This window comes from Panthera uncia, assembly GCF_023721935.1.
Source record: "Panthera uncia isolate 11264 chromosome B2 unlocalized genomic scaffold, Puncia_PCG_1.0 HiC_scaffold_24, whole genome shotgun sequence".
Classification (NCBI taxonomy): Eukaryota; Metazoa; Chordata; class Mammalia; order Carnivora; family Felidae; genus Panthera; species Panthera uncia.
This window is the reverse complement of record NW_026057580.1, coordinates 58,562,219-58,581,071: the sequence shown is the minus strand read 5'-3', so window position 1 is coordinate 58,581,071 and position 18,853 is coordinate 58,562,219. Positions and strand designations below refer to the sequence as shown.

At 36.1% G+C, this 18,853-nt stretch overlaps 1 protein-coding gene across 1 annotated transcript in view; it reads left to right on the top strand.

Annotated features, from left to right (window-relative positions):
* FBXL4 (F-box and leucine rich repeat protein 4) overlaps positions 1-13,304 on the top strand; it is an 83,921-nt gene extending 70,617 nt beyond the window's left edge. Inside the window, exon 9 of the mRNA XM_049654030.1 lies at positions 9,315-13,304. Coding sequence (XP_049509987.1) covers positions 9,315-9,478 — 164 coding nt within the window. The 3' untranslated portion in view covers positions 9,479-13,304. The remainder of the gene's footprint in view (positions 1-9,314) is intronic.
* Positions 13,305-18,853: the final 5,549 nt, after the last annotated feature.

The window sequence follows — 18,853 nt, the reverse complement described above, 5'->3', positions numbered from 1 at the left end:
ACACCCAAGTTTATATCCATTTCTGCTTCAGCTGTCTTTCCAAGGTGCCTCTGTGTGGAGAGCCCCTTGTCCCCCCAGCTTGGACCCACTTTAGTTTCAACTCTCCTGCTAGGGTACCTTCTGCCTAGAGAGCTCAGGGATCTCCTGGCCTGCACATCGCATCAGCTCCAGCCATTCCGCCAAGGTACCCCCTGCACAGAGCACCCTGGGACACTCTGACTTGCACCCATTTCAGCTTCAGTTGTCCTGCTAGTGTGCTCTCCACACACAGAACCCTGGGACATCCTGACCTGAATCTGCTTCAGTTTTAGCTGTCCTGACAAGGGACTCACTATGTGGAAAGTACCAGGTTCCCCTAACCCATGCCAGCCACAGGTCCAGCTTGCCAGCCAGCAAAAGTCACCAAGCATATAGTCTACATAGGGGATGACCAAACACAAGACCATTCCTTCAAGTTCAGGAGAATTAGCTGCACCTCCTAATCCATAGAAATAAATGCAGAAAGTCAAGCAAAATGAAGAGACAGAGGAATATGCTTCAAAAGGAAGAACAAGAGAAGGACTAAGTGAAATAAAAATAAACAGCATGCCTGAGAAGAATCTAAAGTAGTGGTCATTAAAATACCAGGTTGGAGAAAACAGTGGAAGAACCCAGTGACACCTTCAGTAAAGAGATAGAAAATATAAGCAAGAACTGATCAGAGTTGAAGAATACAATAACTGAAGTAAAAAACACACTAGAGGGAATCAACAGATTAGCAGATGCAGAAGAGATCTGGAAGACAGGGTAATGGAAAGCACCCAAGATGAACATCAAAAAGAGAAAAGACTTTTTAAAAATGAAGATAGATTAAGAGAACCCTTGGATAACATCAAGCAAACAAACATTCACATTCGGGAGTCCCATAAGAAGAAGAGAAAGGGGTGAAAAACTTATTTAAAGAAACGGTAGCTGAAAACTTCCCTAATGTAGGGAAAGAATCAGACATCCACATCAAAGAAGAGAGTTCCAAACAAGATGAACCCAAGGAGGTCCACACTACAACATGTAATAAGTAAAGTTTTAAAGGTTAAAGATAGAATCTTAAAAGCAAGAGAGAAACAAAAAGTTACCTACAAGGAAAAACCTGTAAGATTATCAGCTGATTCTTCAGCAGAAACTTTGCAGGCCAGAAGGGAATGACACGATACATTCAAAATGCTGCAAGGAAAACACCTACAACCAAGAATAATCTACTCATCAAGGGTGTCATTCAGACTTGAAGGAGAGAGAGTTTCCCAAACAAAAACTAAAGGAGTTTGTCACCACTAAGCCAGACTTAGAAGAAATGTTAAAGAGACTTCTGTAAGTCCTAAAGGAAATGGCCATAATTAGACATAAAAAAATTATAAGTAAAAAGATGTAAAATAGGACCACATATTCATAAAACATGAAGGGGAAAAAGGAAAAGAAGGTTTTATTTTTTTCTTTTTTGTTTTTAGAATGCCTTTGAAGTTCATCAAAGTAATATAGACTGCTGTATACTTAGGATGCTGTATTTGAACCTCATGAGGTACACAAAAAATAAGGAGAAAGAAAGCCAAACATAACACTATAGAAACTCATCACTCATAAGGAAAGAGAGCAAGAGAAGGAAGGAAGGAACAGGAGAGAACTACATAAACAACTAGAAAACAAATAATAAAATGGCAGTAAGTACATACCTATCAACAATTACTTAAATGTAAATGGCCAAAATGCTCCAATCAAAAGACATAGGGTGGCAGAATGGATTAAAAAAAACAAAAAGCAAGACTCATCTTTATACTGACTATAGGAGACTCACCTCAGACCTAAAGATACATACACTGAAAGTGAATGGATGGAGAAATACCATGCAAATGGAAGTGGAAAAACAAAAAAACAAAACAAAAAAAAAACAAAGTAACAATACTTATATCAGACAAAATAGATTTTAAAACAAAGACTATAACAAGAGACAAAGCATTGCATAATGATAAAGGGATCAATCCAATAAGAGGGTGTAACAGTTATAAGTATCTGTGCACCCAGCACTGGAGCACATACCTACAAAGAGCAAATATTAATGGACATAAAGAGAGAAATTGATGATAATACAGTAATAGTAGTGGACTTTAACATTTTACTTAACATCAGTGGATAAATCATCCAGGTAGAAAATCAACAAGGAAATAATGTTTTTGAATGACACATTGGACTAGAGGGAAATAACAGATATATAGAGAACATTCCATCTGAAAACAACAGAATACACATTCTTTTTTATTGTGCATGGGACATTCTCCCGAATAGATCATGTATTAGGCCACAAAACAAGCCTCAATAAATTTGAGAAGATTGAAGTCATACCATGTGTCTTTTCTGATTACAACAGTATGAAACTAGAAATAAATCACAAGAAAAAAATAGAAAAGACACAAAAACCTGGAGACTAAACAACATGATAATGAACAAGCAATGAAGGGGTCAATGAAGAAATCAAACAAATGAACAAAATTAATGGAGACAAATGGAAATGAAAACATAATGGTCCAAAATCTTTGGGACACGGCAAAAGCAGTTCTAAGGGAATTATGCAGTGATATAGGTCTACATCAAGAAACAATAAAAAGCTCAAATAAACAGTCTACACCTAAAGGAACTAGAAAAAGAACAAACAAAATCCAAGGTGAATAGAAGAAAGGAAATAATAAAGATCAGAGCAGAAATAAATGATATAGAGACTAAAGCAAAAAGCAATAGAAAAAAAAATCAATGAAACTGAAAGCTGATTCTTTGAAGAGATAAATAAATCAAACCCATAGCTGGAGTCATCAAAAATAAAAGAGAAAGGACTCAAATCAGAAATAAGAGAGAAGTAACAAACTGACACAACAGAATACAAAGAATTATAAGAGAATAATGTGAAAATTTACATGCCAACAAACTGGACAACCTAGGAGAAATGGATAAATTACTAGAAACATTCAATCTTCCAAAACTGACCTAGGAAAAAATAGAAAATCTGAATACGCTGATTACAAATAATGAAATTGAATTGGTAATCAAAAAAGTACCAAAAATGAAAGTTCAGAACCAGGTGATTTACAGCTGAATACTACAAACATTTAAAGAAGAGAACACTGGTTTACCTGGGTGGCTCAGTTGGTTAAGCATCCAACTTTAGCTCAGGTCATGATCTCGCGGTTTGTGAGTTCGAGCCCCACATCAGGCTCTGTGCTGACAGCTCAGAGCCTGGAACCGGCTTCAGATTCTGTGTCTCCCTCTCTCTCTCTGCCCCTCCCCTGCTCATGTGCTGTCTCTCTCTCTCTCTCTCTTTCTCAAAAATAAATGTTAAATAAATAAAATAAATTAAATAAATAAATAGAGTTAGTACCTATTCACCTTTATCTATTCCAAAAATAGAGGAGGTAGGAAGGTTTCCAAATATATTCTATGAGGCCAGCATTACCCTGATACCAAAACCAGACAAACAGACCACAAAAAATGAAAACTATGGGCCAAAATATTACAAACCTCATACAACAATACATTAAAAAGATCATTCACCATGACCAAGTGGAATTTATTCCAGGGGTGCAAGGATGGTTCAGTATTTGCAAATCAATCAGTGTGATACACCATATCAACAAAATGAAGGATAAAAATCATATGATCATCTCAGTAGATGCAGAAAAAGCATTTGATAAAATTCAGCATCCATTCATGATAAAAAAAAAACTCAACAAAGTAGAATGAACTTACCTCAACATAATAGTAATAATAAAGTGGACAGCATACCTCAATGTAATAAAGGCCATGTATGAACAACCCACAGTTAACATCACACTCAGCAGTGAAAAACTGAGAGCTTTTCCTCTAAGATTGGGAATAAGACAAGGGTGTCCACTCTCACTGTGTTTATTCAAGATAGTACTGGAAGTCCTAGGCATAGCAGTCAGACAAGAAAAAGAAATAACAGTCATCCATATTGATAAAGAAGTCAAACTCTCACTATTTGCAGATGACTGGTTACGATACATGGAAAGTCCTAAAGATTCCACAAAAAAAAAAAAAAAAAAAAAAACTGCTAGAAGACATGAATTCAGTAAAGCTACAGGATATAAGATTAGTATCCAGAAATCAGTAGCATTTCTATACACCAATAATGAAGTAGCAAAAAAAAAAAAAAAGAGAAAACAACACCATTTACAGTTGCACGAAAAAGAATAAAACACCTATGAATAAACTTAACCAAAATGGGGAAAGAACTGTTCTTGAAAACTATAAAGCACTGATGAAAGAAATTGAAGATGATTCAAACAAATGGAAAGATATTCCATGCTCATGAATTGGAAGAATTAGGATTGTTAAAGTGTCCCAAATATTTCCCCAATCAATCTTCAGATTCAGTGTAATCCTTATCAAAATACAAACAGCATTTTTCACAAAACTAGAACCAACAGTACTAAAATTTTTATGGAATCACAAAAAACCTCAAATAGCTAAAGCAGTCTTGAGAAAGAACAAAGTCTTGAGGTATCACAATCCCAGATTTCAAGATATACTACAAAGCTGTAGTAATCAAAATAATATGGTACTGGTATAAAAATAGACACATAGATCGATTGATCAGAATAGAGAGCCCAGAAATAAAGGAGGCAAGATTATATAATGGGGAAAAGACAATCTCTTCAGTAGATGGTGCTAGGAAAACTGGATAGCTATGTGTAGAAGAATAAAACTGGACTACCTTTTAATACCCTACCGCAAAATAAACTTAAATGGATTAAACACCTAAATGTGAAACCTGAAATCACAAAAATTTTAGAAGAGACCACAGGCAGTCATTACTCTAACATCAGCTGTAGCAACTTTTTTCTAGATATGTCTCCTAAGGCAAGGGAAACAAAAGCAAAAAGAAACTACTGGGACTACGTCAAAATAAAAAAAAAAATGCACCATGAACAAAGCAAAAACACAACCTACTGAAGGGGAGACGATATTTGCAAATGATATATCTGATAAGGGGTTAATATCCTAAATATATAAAGAACTTAAAAACTCAATATGAAAAAACAATGCGATAAAAGAATGGGTAGAGGATCTGAATAGATATTTCTCCAGAGATGACACACAGATGGTGAACAGACACATGAAAAGATGTTCAACATCACTATTCATCAGGGAACTGCAAATCAAAACCACAGTGAGATATCACCCTTACACTTACTAGAATGGCTAAAATCAAAAACATAAGAAATATATGTTGGTGAGGATGTGGAGATAAAGGAACCCTTGTGCACTGTAGATGGGCATGTAACTGGTACAGCCACTATGGAGAACAGAATGGAGGTACTTCAAAAAATTAAAAATAGAATTACCGTATGTTCTAGTAATTCCACTATTGGGTATTTACTCAAAACAAACAACACAAATTCAAAAAGGTATATGCACCCTTACGTTTGTTGGAGTATTATTTACAGTAGCCAAGATACGAAGTCAGCCTAAGTGTCTATCAATAAAAAATGGATAAGGAAAATGTGGTATATAGGTATGCAGTGAAATATTACATGGCCATAAAAAAGGATGGGATTGTGATAACATGGAGGGCATTTTGTTAAGTGAAATAAGTCACACTGAGAAAGATAAATAATACATGATTTCACTTGTAAGTGGAATCTTTAGGAAAAAAAGCAACAAATGAATAAACAAAAAGAATCAAATCTATAAATATAGAGAACAAACTGATGGTTGCCAGAGGAAAGGGGGGTGGAGGGATGGGCAAGATGTGTGAGGAGGAGTGGGAGATACAGGCTTCCAGTTATGGAATGAATAAGTCCTGGGAAAAGAAGACACAGCATATGGAATATAGCCAGCGATATTGTAGTAGCATTGCATGGTAACAGATGGTAGCTACACTTGTGAACATAGCATAATGTATAAACCTGTTGAATCACTACCTTGTATATCTAAAACTAATATAACATTGTGTGTCAACTATCCTAAAAAAAAATAGAGAGCAAGGAAGTATTATTATGGCAAAATAAATTATAGGAAGAGGACCATCATGCAAATATATTAGAACATCTTATTTCAAATATAAAGAACAAAGTAAAATAATGTTAACAGCAATGGGACTGTACGCTTTATATTGTTCCGAGCATATACTAACCGATTTAACCCTCACAGTGTTTGAGATAGCTGTTATTATAGCCACAGAAGTGGAAACAGGCTGAAAGAAGTTACGTGATTTGCCAGAGTCTCATGTCTAATGAGGAATCTGAATTTTTTTTTTTACAATTTTTTAAAGTTTGTTTATTTGAAAGAGAGGCAGCGTGAATGGGGGAGGGGCAGAGAGAGAAGGAGAAAGAGAGAATCCCAAGCAAGCTCGTGCTGGCAGCACAGAGCCTGATGTGGGGCTCGAACTCATGAAACCACAAGACCATGACCTGAGCCGAAACCAAGAGGTGGATGCTTAACCAACTGAGCCACCCAGGTGCCACAGGAATCTGAATTTGAATCAGAATCTATGCTCCTAAACCACTATGCTAAAATTTCATTTTTATTGTTGTTTATGGTTTCCTTAAGTGTTTGAATCCATTTTGAAAAAAAGATTCTTAGTTAAACCAAGCTTATAGTCATTATTTTGTCATTTTGTGATTGGTTAATCACAAATTAATGAAATGTTAATTGGTCTGGCAAATGTTAAGTGGCATACCTTCTTCCTACTGAAAATGCTTACTGACCAGTACAAAGCTGAGTAACATATAGTCCCTACCTTCAGAGAGTTTATGACCTGCCCCCCCCCAAAAAAAAAACCCCAGTAAAACAATTATAAGTAACTTTAATGCAAGCCAGAAGCAAGTTCATTTGGGGGCTCAAAGAAAAGAGAGTATATATGATTAAAGAAATATGAAAAAGTTTACTTGAAAAGGTTAATAGGGGGCACCTGGGTGGCTCAGTCAGTTGAGCGTCCGGCTCTTGATTTCAGTTCAGGTCATGATACCAGGGTGGTGGGATTGAGCCTTGTGTTTGTGTCTGTGCTGAGCCTGAAGCCTGCTTAGGATTCTCTCTCTCTTTGTCTCTCTCTCCCTCTGCCCCTCTCCCCTGCTCGTGCATGCTGTCTCTCTCAAATTAAAAAAAAATTTTTTTTTAAGGTTAATAGGTATTTGAAAGGTATCCTTGAAAAGGGAATAGAAAATAGGAGGAGAGCATTTTAAGCAGAATGAAGAGCATGAAACAAAAGCATAGGAGTTAAAAATACAGAATACCTTCAGAGAATTGGCAATCTAATTTGACTTAGAACATTAGTATAATGCAGGCTTTCATGGAGAGTTTTGAACACAAGGATGAGGAATCTGCACAAAATTAAACAAGGAAGAGCTATTACTGGGTTTTAATTTGGAGCATGAGTGATATATTTAGAGCTGTGTTAGGGATATTAATCTAGAAACAAGTGATAGGTGAATTGGGAGAGCAAGGAAATCAAAATCGGGGAGATTAGCTATGGTAATCCATCTAATACGGGTCCAAACCAGGGTAATGGTATTGTGAAATTAAACACCATCCCTTCATTCTTTCATTTATTACACACTTACTGAGCATACACTGTGTCAGGCATTGTTTCCAACACTGGAGATAGGTCAGATAGACAGATGTGGCCCCTGCCCTGAGGGAGCAAACTGACTGAGAACATAGTTGTGTTCTAGGTGGATAAGAAAACAAAAGCACACAGTCCTCTGGAAGCATAAGACAGGACACCTTAGCCTTGTTAAATTTTCAGTCTTCCAACTTCCTTCCCTGACATTCTATTCTCTTAGGCTTTTAGGAATTTCTAACTTACTAGGAAACTCAGATGCTAATGACCAAGTCTGGCAAATAGAAAACAGTCACAACCCTAGGTGAAGAACACCGACCACATAGGCAAGTGTCCCAGCTGAGGTTCTCTTATCTTGTACAACAGAAGCCCACTCACACTAACTTCCACATAAGAGAAGGAACATTATTGTGAAGGTACAGGTGTCTCTCTGGGATCCATAGGTAGGAGTTATGGTCAGACCTCAGCAGAGACTGGAAAACTATCAAAAGGCAAGAACGTTGTTTTCTCTTTTTTCTGCCTTTTCCTGTCCTTCATGCTCAGGCGCCTGCCCCACCTCCACTGCCCTTGTACACTCACCAATAACTTTTACATCTGCTTTTCCCTTTGTTTTTGCCTTACTCTTTTCTTGTCATGCTGGCCATCTCTGTCTTCCTATGTACATGTAGCTATATGATACAACAGTCCCAACCCAGTTTTTCGTGTCTTTAGTTCAAGGGATCTATGGACACTGAAGGCTTTAGTGAGTTCCAGTTCTCCTGATTCCCAGGAGAATCTGTATGGGTTTGGCACGGGGCTAGCCGCAGTCAAGGTAGCAGTATACCGCTTCTGGAGCCCACGGCAAGGAGGGGAGCAGAAAGGATTTCTCAGGGGAAAAGGCATAGGTTAACGTCTCAGAAACTTCAGTTCCATCATATTAGATGTGTTTATGTGATATGACAGTGATTTTTTTTTCCTCCCTAGAAAACCCACAGTTAAAGCATGCATGCGTGTTTTACAATAGATGATATCTTCAAGCCTAATGATATTATTTATTGAGTGCTGACTTTAAGCAGGTGCTTTTCATAACGTATATAATGTGGCTTCTATCTGAATAGCCAGTAGTCTCTTCAGATTTAACGTGGGCTAAATGGAATACTGCTCAGCCATTATGTGACTTCCGATAATGCCATTTTATACCCACCACTTATCGAGTTGTATTGTAACTATTTGTTTTCAACTCTGGTCAAGGAGTTCCTTAGGGCAGACACATGTCTTATTCATCTTTGTATCTCCAGTGCCTGAAACAGAAGTTTCTGCAGTGGTAGTTGCTCAGTAATTGCACTGCATGGAATATGAGGTTGAATCACTGTAAGTATTGCTGTATGATTTGACCCATGGGTTGAGGAAAACGAGATGTGTAGACAGTTTTGAACTTGGGTGACAGAAATAGGAAAAGTCTGGAGGAGCTGATTGGAATGGCCAGGAGGTAGGAATGAAGATAGTGAGTAGACTATTGACAAAATCCAGGTCCTAGATGCCAAATTGGATGGAACAATTCAGTTTGTATTTTTTTTACAAGGCTATTTCAATATGTCTTTTGTTTAAAGAAATGCTTTTAATTTTTAAAAGGCAGTTTACCTTAAATGCATTTTAAATAATAAATAATAAAGGGGTTCTTTATCCGGACATTATATAAATATGATACTTAAGGTGTTTTGTTTTATTTTAACAGGAACAAGAATGGTAAGTCCAGCATCTTTAAGAAAACTTCTGGAATCTTGTAAAGATCTTTGCTTGCTTGATGTGTCCTTCTGTTCACAGATTGATAACAGAGCTGTGCTGGAACTCAATGTGAGCTTTCCAAATGTATTCATAAAAAAGAGCTTTACGCAGTGACTTCATATATGTTCTATAATAAAATCCATGTGCTTTCGTAGGGTTTTATTTTGGCGTTGGTTTTGTTTAGTTTTATAATGGTGGGAATGTCTTGCTGCTCCATTAAGGCATTTGTAGATTTTAAAGAAAGATATGAAATTGTCCATTAAATCAAGTAAAAATGTAAAGAAGTGTTTTCATAAAATATTGTAAACGCTTTTCTTCAAGAATATGTGAGTGGGTCACATTATTTTTACCTTATGTTCATCAGTAATATTATTCTTTAGTCAGTAATTACATGTGTAATAAAAGAGTAATATGGAAACCTTTTAACTTATTTTTAAAGGAACACGTTGAGCCAGAAAGTATCATGATGTTTAAAAATAAAATTAATTTTTCACACCCTCATGTAAAGATGTCTTATTATAATAAGCCTTATGACCTGGCCAGTGTTTTGTTTGATGTATACAGAATTTTCAGAGTTAGTTGGAGGAAGAGTCTTATTTTTTCATGTTGTAATTATTTTTTAAGCTGATACATTAACTCTTCAATTTGACGGTTTTAGTTTTTCCATTTTTCTTCTGACTTATTTATTTTACTACTGGATAATACCAGTATAGAAATGTGGGCGTAATCAAGAACAAGAGGTAAACTACTAAACAAAATAACTTTCCAACTATTAGCAGATGCCTTAAAAATTTGCCTGAGGGAGAGGCTTAAGACTTCTGAAATATACGTGGATTATATCTATTTTTTTCTGTGTCCCAGCACCTTAAATCATTAGAAATCAGTTACAGTGGAGGAAAAACAAACATTGTTTTGTTAAAATAGTGAGTTGGTTTAGTTCTGTTGCTAAGAAAGTAAACAAAATATTTTGTGGCATGAAAAGACAGGGCTGTTTTGAGTAGCAAACTAATATTGTGTGTAGTATAACCAAATTTACTTTCCCACATAGGACAGACTGCTAAATTCCAACATCTGCACATCCCAGAATAATCCTGTAGAACTCTACTGTCCTATCTGGCAGCCACTAGCCATATATGGCTGTTTTATTTAATTGTAGTTAAGTGTAATTAAAAATTCCATACCTCAGTTGTGCTAGCCACATTTCAGGTGTTCAGTAGTCACCTGAGGCTAGTGGTTATCATATTGGACATCATTACTCTAGAATTTCTTGTAGCCATTTAAGAAGAAGCACACTTAGTTAAAAAATTAGCATGCTTAATATATATCTCTGGGCAGTTTTTGAGGGCATTCTCAAAACTACATATATGAAAGCATTTTTCCCCCAAAGTGCATAAGCTAGTGAATTTATGTATATGACAAATATTAGGCAGTCAATAAATATTTATTGAATGAGTAAGAATATATTATTGAGCTAAGCCATATAATATGTCAAACCTTAAAAACGTAAAGGCTATAGGGGCTCCTGGGTGGCTCAGTCAGTTGAGCATCAGACTTTGGCTCAGGTCATGATCTCGTGGTTTGTGAGTTCGAGCCCCACATCGAGCTCGCTGCTGTCAGCATGGAGTCTGCTTTGGACCCTCTATTCCCTCTCTCTTTGTCCCATCCCCCACTTAGGCTCCCAAAAAATGAATAAAACATTAAGAACAATTTTTAATGTAAATGTTATAAACTAGTACTATGCTTACTCTTTTCTAGAATATAAAGAATGCAATACTGTGACATTTGAAATATTAAAATAGCAGTACAGTCTCTTCCATATAAGAAACCATCTATATGAAGATTTCTGTCATGGGGCAGGACCCACCCTATCTTCTGTTTTCATGGCAGAAGCAAGGGCCAGTTGGGAGAGGGCTGGGTTATCCTACACATTACCTTCATGCACTTGTATTTTCTTTCCACTCACAAATGTATATAAACATTTTAGATGTTTTATCTGGTGGAACTTTTAGGAGGATGAGATTTATAATTTGACTACCAACTGGGTGAGGTGGTACTTTTATCGTAAATTAGCAACCGACATTGAGTTGATGCTTACTTTGGCCAGACCCTCTTTGGTAGGCTTTGTATTCCCTGAGTCACTTAATCTTCACAACAACCCTGTAAGATAGATACTGTTGCTTGCTTCCGGTTACAGTTGAGGAAACTGAGGCAAAGAAAGATTGAAGAACTTCCTCCTGTCCACATACCTGCTGGTGGCAGAGCCATTTTACACACCTTGGACATCTGGCTTTTACACACCTAGGCAGTGCGTTTAACCTGTGTTTTAAGTGTGCAGGGTGACTTCTGATTCCGGAGCAGAGGTCAGCAAACATTTTCTGTAATGGACTAAGAGGCAAAATTGAGATTATTATGTAGGTATTATATAATGAGAGAGAGAATGAATTTCCACAAAATTTTTATTGACAGAATTCAAAACATAGTAATGGAAAACAATTTTTTTGTTATACGGTTCTACTAAAGAAGAATGGAATACTCATGGGGAGGATAATATTTCACTCGATTGGGATTCAAAGTTACTATTTCCTATCATCAGAATTGATTGTAAGTATTCATCTGTTAATGTTGATCTCTAGTAAGATTTTACATATTTTGTCTTTGAAAATATCTTTTCAGACAGATAAGAATTGCCAAGTACATATGTTAATCCATGAGAGTATTTTCCGGAGCATATTTATCACTTGGAAGGCATTGGTAGAATTCTATTAGATTCTTTCCTCCCTTGGTCTTTTCCTTTTAGCCTGCTAGAGCCTTGCAGATTAATCCCTTCCAATTGAGGGTTACAGCGTTGGTGGTATAGTGGTGAGCATAGCTGCCTTCCAATTGAGGGTTACGTGGAAGCTCCTGAATTGCACAATTGAATGGATTTTGAAAAATGGAAATTTCCTTTACATTTGCATCAGGGTCCAAAAAACACTGCCGGACCTGTGGTTTGAGCAGAAAATGTATCTGCTGCAGATTTGTGCGACAATGGAAATACTGCTTCTTGTCTTCCCTCTTGAGAGCACAGGGATATATAAAGCTCCTGGGTGTTACTTTGTGATTCAAATCATGTTAGTTGTCATCAAAATTACTCTAGTGTATGTTTCCTGCATGAACATTGTTTTGCTGTCTCCACCTCCAGAGCTTCTGATTCAGTAGAATTTGCATTTTAATGAGTAATCAGTCGATGCTGATGCTGCTGGTCTGAGGGCACTCTTTGAAAAGCACTACTCTAGAACACTCTGAATCTGGAGGAGCCTTTTCCTGAATCCTACAGACAGTGGGGATAACTGTTCCCATTGTTTTGCACTGTCTCAATTTTTGGTTGAATTCATTACAGAACATCATCAAGTCTGCAACCAAAGCTAGATTCCAAAGCCATTCAGTGTTCCGTAACAGTAGTTGAGGGTGTTTTCTTTTGGTCCAGAAAAATTGCAGTGTCAGTTCTGAACTCAGAAACTCACAATAAAACTACTGCTGCTAAGCCAACTGGTAGAACAAATCGGGATGTCACCTTCCATAGCTGACAAAAGATAACAACTGATGCCGGTTACATGAAGTTCAATGTTGAGAGCACTAGTTCATTAACACAAGATGAAAGTCAACCATATTCCACAAAAACCTGCTGTATATAGTACAGTGAATAACCATAGGGTTTTAATACTTTGCATCTTCACAAGTTTTGTAAATTTGACCACCTAAGCCTTTTTTTGCTCCACACATTCTTACCACCAGATGTAACACATCTTAGCAGATTCTACTTCAGCTTGTACCAAAGTCACGTTTTCTTAACTTCTTAGAAAACACTCTTACCTATAGTTGTTGCACACAGACTATTCATAGAAACTAACTCTTCAATCACTTCAGCCTCAGCATTGACTTATCAAATAAACCACAATAACCAGACAGTAGCAGTAACATCTGTTGACTCATCAAGAGCCAAGGAAAACTACTCAGAATCATTTGCCTTGTTTTTTTGTTTTGTTTTGTTTTTGTTTTTTATTGACTGTTGATGTTGTTCCCAATGTTCTCCACCCTTTGAGCGACTGTTGTTGCCAAAAGGCTAATTAAATAGTCTAAGCAAGTTTACTTTGGACACTTTACTTTAGTTGATGAATCAAAAACATTTTAATTAACTCACCATTGGTAAATGGCTCTCCTTGCTTGGCTAACAAGTGAACCGCTCAGAAGCTTGTTTTGGCTGCGGCTGTATTTTCATGTTTTTATTTTTATAAAGAAATTCTGTAATGAAATGAGATACCTTGCTTTAAGTTTTCTAATTTTTCTGGCCACTGTGATGAGTACTCCACTTGATGATTCCAACGTATGTATAGTATTCTTCCAGAACAGCCGCAGTGTCACTGCATGTTGAACACAGTGCTTTGCCATCTAATTTGATAAGAGAATTATCCAGACTGCACCGTGCCTTCAGCACATGAAACTTGGAGTCCACGTTTCTTTTTTTCCTTTCCCTTTCTTTGTTCTGGCATGATGAGTATCCACTGGTAATAAGTAACTATTGTGGAAGGACCAGATGTGTGGTATTCAGAAGGCGAAGAGTTATAACTGCATCACTGGGATTTGTAATGAGCCAAGCAGAAGAGCAGAGCAAGGAGAGCACCGTAGGTCTCTGTTGTAGCCACTTAACCTCTTCCCCTGTGGTGTGGTAGCCACTATAGACGATGTATAAATGAATGTGGCCACATTGCTTATGGACACTGAAGGTTTAATTTCATGTAATTTTCATGTGTCACAAAATACTATTCTTCCTTTTATATTCTTTTCTTTTTTGCCAATAGAAAATGGAAAAACCGTTTTAAGTGGCAGGCTGGTGGAGCAAATTTGTAACCCGGGTTCTAGGATATTCTCACATCAGTGACTAAGCTCAGGTTTGCACACTCCTAATTTTATACACCGCTCTCAAACCTCTTCTCAGCCTTTATCTTTCTCACTTTACCATTTAGATTTTAATATGAAGAACCATATTTTATTGACTTAGAAAAAAACAAAAATTTTTGCCATAACAAAAGAGAATTTTGAACTTTTCTTTTTTATTGAGGTATATTTGGCAACTAAGAATTGTATATGTTGAAAGTATACAATTTGATGATTTGATACACATTATATATACATTGTGAAGTCATTACCACATTCAAGCTAAATAATGTATCTTTTTAGATAGTTACAGCTTTTTTTTTTTTTTATTTTGGTAGTGACAAGCACATTTCAAGCATACAGTAAGTACTATTTACTGTAGTCACATTGTACATTAGATATCCAGAAGCTATTCATCATGCATAACTGAAACTTTCTTTTAACCAACATCTCCCCATTTCTCCCTCCCCTAGTCCCTGGTAACCCTTACACTCCTGTGAATTTGACTGTTAGATTCCACATAAAAATTAGATCATGCAGCATTTGTCTTTCTGTGTCTGGTTTGTTTCAGCAAAGTGTTCTCCAGGTTCATCCATGTTATTGAAAATGGCAGTATTTCCTTCTTTCCAAGGCTGAATACCATTCATTCCGTTATTATATGTGTACACAGTATAAACGATATGTGTGTGTTGTGTGAGTGTGTGTGTGTGTGTGTGTGTGTGTATAAACACACATCACCTATTTTTGTTATCCATTCATCTGTTGACAGATGCTGAAATTAATGTGGGAATGCAGATATCTCTTTGAGATCCTGATTTTATTTTCTTTGGATATATACCCAGAAGTGGGATTGCTGGATCATATGGTAGTTCTATTTTTAATTTTTTGAGAAACCTCCGTACTGTTTTTCATAATGGCTGTACCAATTTACATTCCCACCAACAGTGTACAAGGATTCCGTTAACAAGAGAAAATATGTAGACTATCCATTAAAATTTGAAGACAACTGACCCATTATTATTAGTATTGTCAGCTAACTTAATTGTTTTAATATTTGTTAGCATTTTGGTAAGATAAAATATCTTTCCAGTGACTAGTAATAGATAAAGCTATGTCCCTGACTCTGAGCATAATTAAAGGAGCCTCTCAATTTAAACTGCCCTAAAATAAGACCCTAAAAATATACAATATATAGAAAAAACATTTACATGGTTAATATTCTTCTTTCTTGTTGGGGTGATTAATTTTGAGCCAATATGTAGCAAAGAAAAAGTGATTTTTTTTTTTGCAGAAGTGTTTTTATTTTTGGTGTTTCCCAGGAATTAACTAAAGACTGGAAACTCATATTTACAAGTATAGTAATACTAACCAAAGAGCTATAAAACCAAATGAAAATTTCATTTGGCTACCACGTAAATTAAAAATGATTGTTTGATTTTTCATTTTTTTACTTTACAGTATTAAAGGATACCTATTCTTGACACAGTAATTTTCATTTTCAAAGCCATTTATCACACATTTCTTCAGTGCTGCATCTAGTTTCCTCCTGTTTAGCACATTTAATACTAAATTAATACTTCAGAAGAACTTTTCATTTTTAGCCATTCTGAAAATGTCAGTGACCCTTACCAGAATGTTAGCTCTTGCTAAAACACTATTCTAGCAGCTGTGATTTTTTTCCTTGTAACCTGGTTCTCTAGCAGTTACGTTAATGTCAATAAGCAAATGAGGTGATGATTGACAGCAATAGCCACAAGTCAAAAGGGAAAAGATAAATTACTTTAATCAGATATCATGATTTATTATATATATTTTATAACCGTGGACAGAGGCCAAGATTTTTCCTTTGACACAGCAGAAAGTATATAAAGATTTTTGCCTATAAGACTAAATTTTGTGCTTAAATTTTTGTACATATGAATACCATTAATGGTTTGTTTGATTACATTTTGAAAGGAAAAATGTAATTATGTTGAAATTAACATTTTCAGAGGAAAGAAGTTTTTTTATCGGTGTATTTGGCAAGTAAATTAGTGCAGTCTTAGCTATAAAATTTCAATGAAAAATTTAAAAGCAAAGCAGTCATGTGATCAGATATATTGAGTAGATTGCACTAAAGATAAAACAGCTCTTTCTGTTACAAATGAGGATCTGTACAGACAACTGAGATGTTTTAAATTTTATTTGTATAAAAATGCTGTTCAATATCTAATGATTTTTATTGTTTGTATTATTCTGTACTTCAGAATAATAAGATAAGCTTGAGTATCTCATTAGCTCACTTTCAAAATTGATCATTTCAAGACACTGCTGAATATAATGGAAGGTTTGGGTAAATAGGTTTGTGTCACAGCCTCTATGAAATTAGACGAGGCTAAGCCTAGTAGATGAGTGATCATCTGTGTGCTAAACACTCACAATCCGTCCTCATGTTACGAAATGACATCCGCTCATTTTAAACTCAAAAATTACACGAGTCTGCAACTAAACTGCAGCCTGCATGCACACTATTATTTACTTCTCTTTCCTTTCTCAGTAATTCCCCCATATAACACTTATTTACTTAAAGTTTGGTTGGCTTGTTACTTAAACCAGAGTTTGATACAGTGTTTAACTGATTTTACTTACAGGGTATCGTGTACTGTGGCATTTGCTTTTTGTGGAAGCCAGTCCCTTTCTTACGAATTAGCTCCTAAGTACTGCAGTTCTTGTCGCGCCCAAATTACTTTGGTGAACTAGAACGGAATGAAGTACACAAGATAAGACACATTCATCCATCCACTTAGTCAACAGTATATATATGGACAACAAAGACGTGTTGAGATCTCTTGTGCTAGCACATAATTAGGTGGGCAGATCAGGTTTACAGAATGCATATAAATCACCAAAGAGCGCATTTCAAAAGGGGTATATGTGCCAAGAAAAAATTCTATGGTGAAATAAGCACGGGATACCAAGAATTCAGCACAGTTAGGCAGGTTTCCTTACTGCTGAACTTCAGAACCTTGATATTTAATGGACACTGTGAAGGTGAGATGAGGTAAGGTTTGTGGCATTTCCCAATTTTCTGTGGAATACTTGTCAACATTTCTTGGAAACTAGTCTCTCAGAGCACTTTGGCAAGTGTTACTAAGCAGTACACGGTGTCTTATAAAAAGTATTGACTACAGGGGCACCTGGGTGGCTCAGTCGATTAAGCGTCCGACTTTGGCTCAGGTCACGATCTCACAGTTTGTGGGTTTGAGCCCCGCATCGGGCGCTGTTCTCAGCACAGAACCTGCTCCAGATCCCTTGTCTCCCTGTCTCTCTCTGCTCCTCTCCAGCTTGAGCTTGCTCGCGTGCTGTCTCTCTCCACAAATAAACATTAAAAAAAAAGTATTCACTACAGTTACTTTTAAATGCTTCCTCAAGATCCTGCATTGTAATTTCTTAACAGTAAAAATATTTAAAATGTATTATTTAAGAGGAAGATTGGGAAGTTGACTGGTGCTCTGGTGATACGATGAAAAAAATATTTCTGGGCATGATTTCTTTTTATTTGGGCCCATAATTTCTAAGTCCGTTTTTCTTCCTGTATTAGATTTCTAGAATATGTATTTACTTTAGGTATCCTAAAATTTGGGGAACATGAATGACAGTCTAGTCATTGGGAATGGCTAAAGGAATTGCCATCATATGATGATTTTTCATATTTGTATGTAGGGTTTCACAGTCAAGTTGCTGTATTTACTCTTTGTATCTTGTGCTAGTCCATAAACTATTCTAATCATCAATTGTGTAGCCATAGAAAGAGTAGAAATTTTAGATTAACTTCTGAGCAGTGACTACTTGAAAATGTGTAATATGTAGTATGTGTTTTTTAAAGTTACAGTAACAACAGTTCGGAGCTAGCACCTGTTTTGCTGAAGTCTATGAATCAAAGAAGCTGGTAATTTATTACAAGACCACTTCTTCCCAATTAGATACTTTTACATTACGTGAACCCTGTTATATGTGTAGTCATACATACATTCATATATTCTTTTCAGTCTTTTAGGTAAGTATGTGTTTAATTTTGTTAATTTTTTTAGTGGAAAGTTATATTTCTGCAGTGCTTTCCATAGAATATTTGTAAGTTGCTGCTAAGATTACAACCATAAAAGCTAGAGAATTATTAATACTAATACAGATTCTGTCACACCATTGTTTCATTTGAGATGTTTTTGCTCACAGATACCACAAATAAAGAATTGATCGTGTTGATTCCTTTGTTGAAAAGCCCTAAAAATAATTCCACCCAGTAAAACCTAAAATAAATATCCATAAGTATTTATAACCAGAAATATTTGTAAAATCGAAAGACTTTCACATGTGTGTTCCTAGCATATGTTACCTTAACGTTTGTCAGCGCTGTGTCTGACCATGCGTAGCTACACAGAAAAGAGAGAAAATATTAGACTATTGAACAACTATTCTGCTTCTTTCAAAGCATCTTCTGATCACCCATGTATATGCGCTCCTTGCCAAAGCCAGGGGTCTCATTTCCTACTCTCGGCTCTGTCTTGTTTCCGGAGCCTGGAGTCTGAGCAGAGTGGT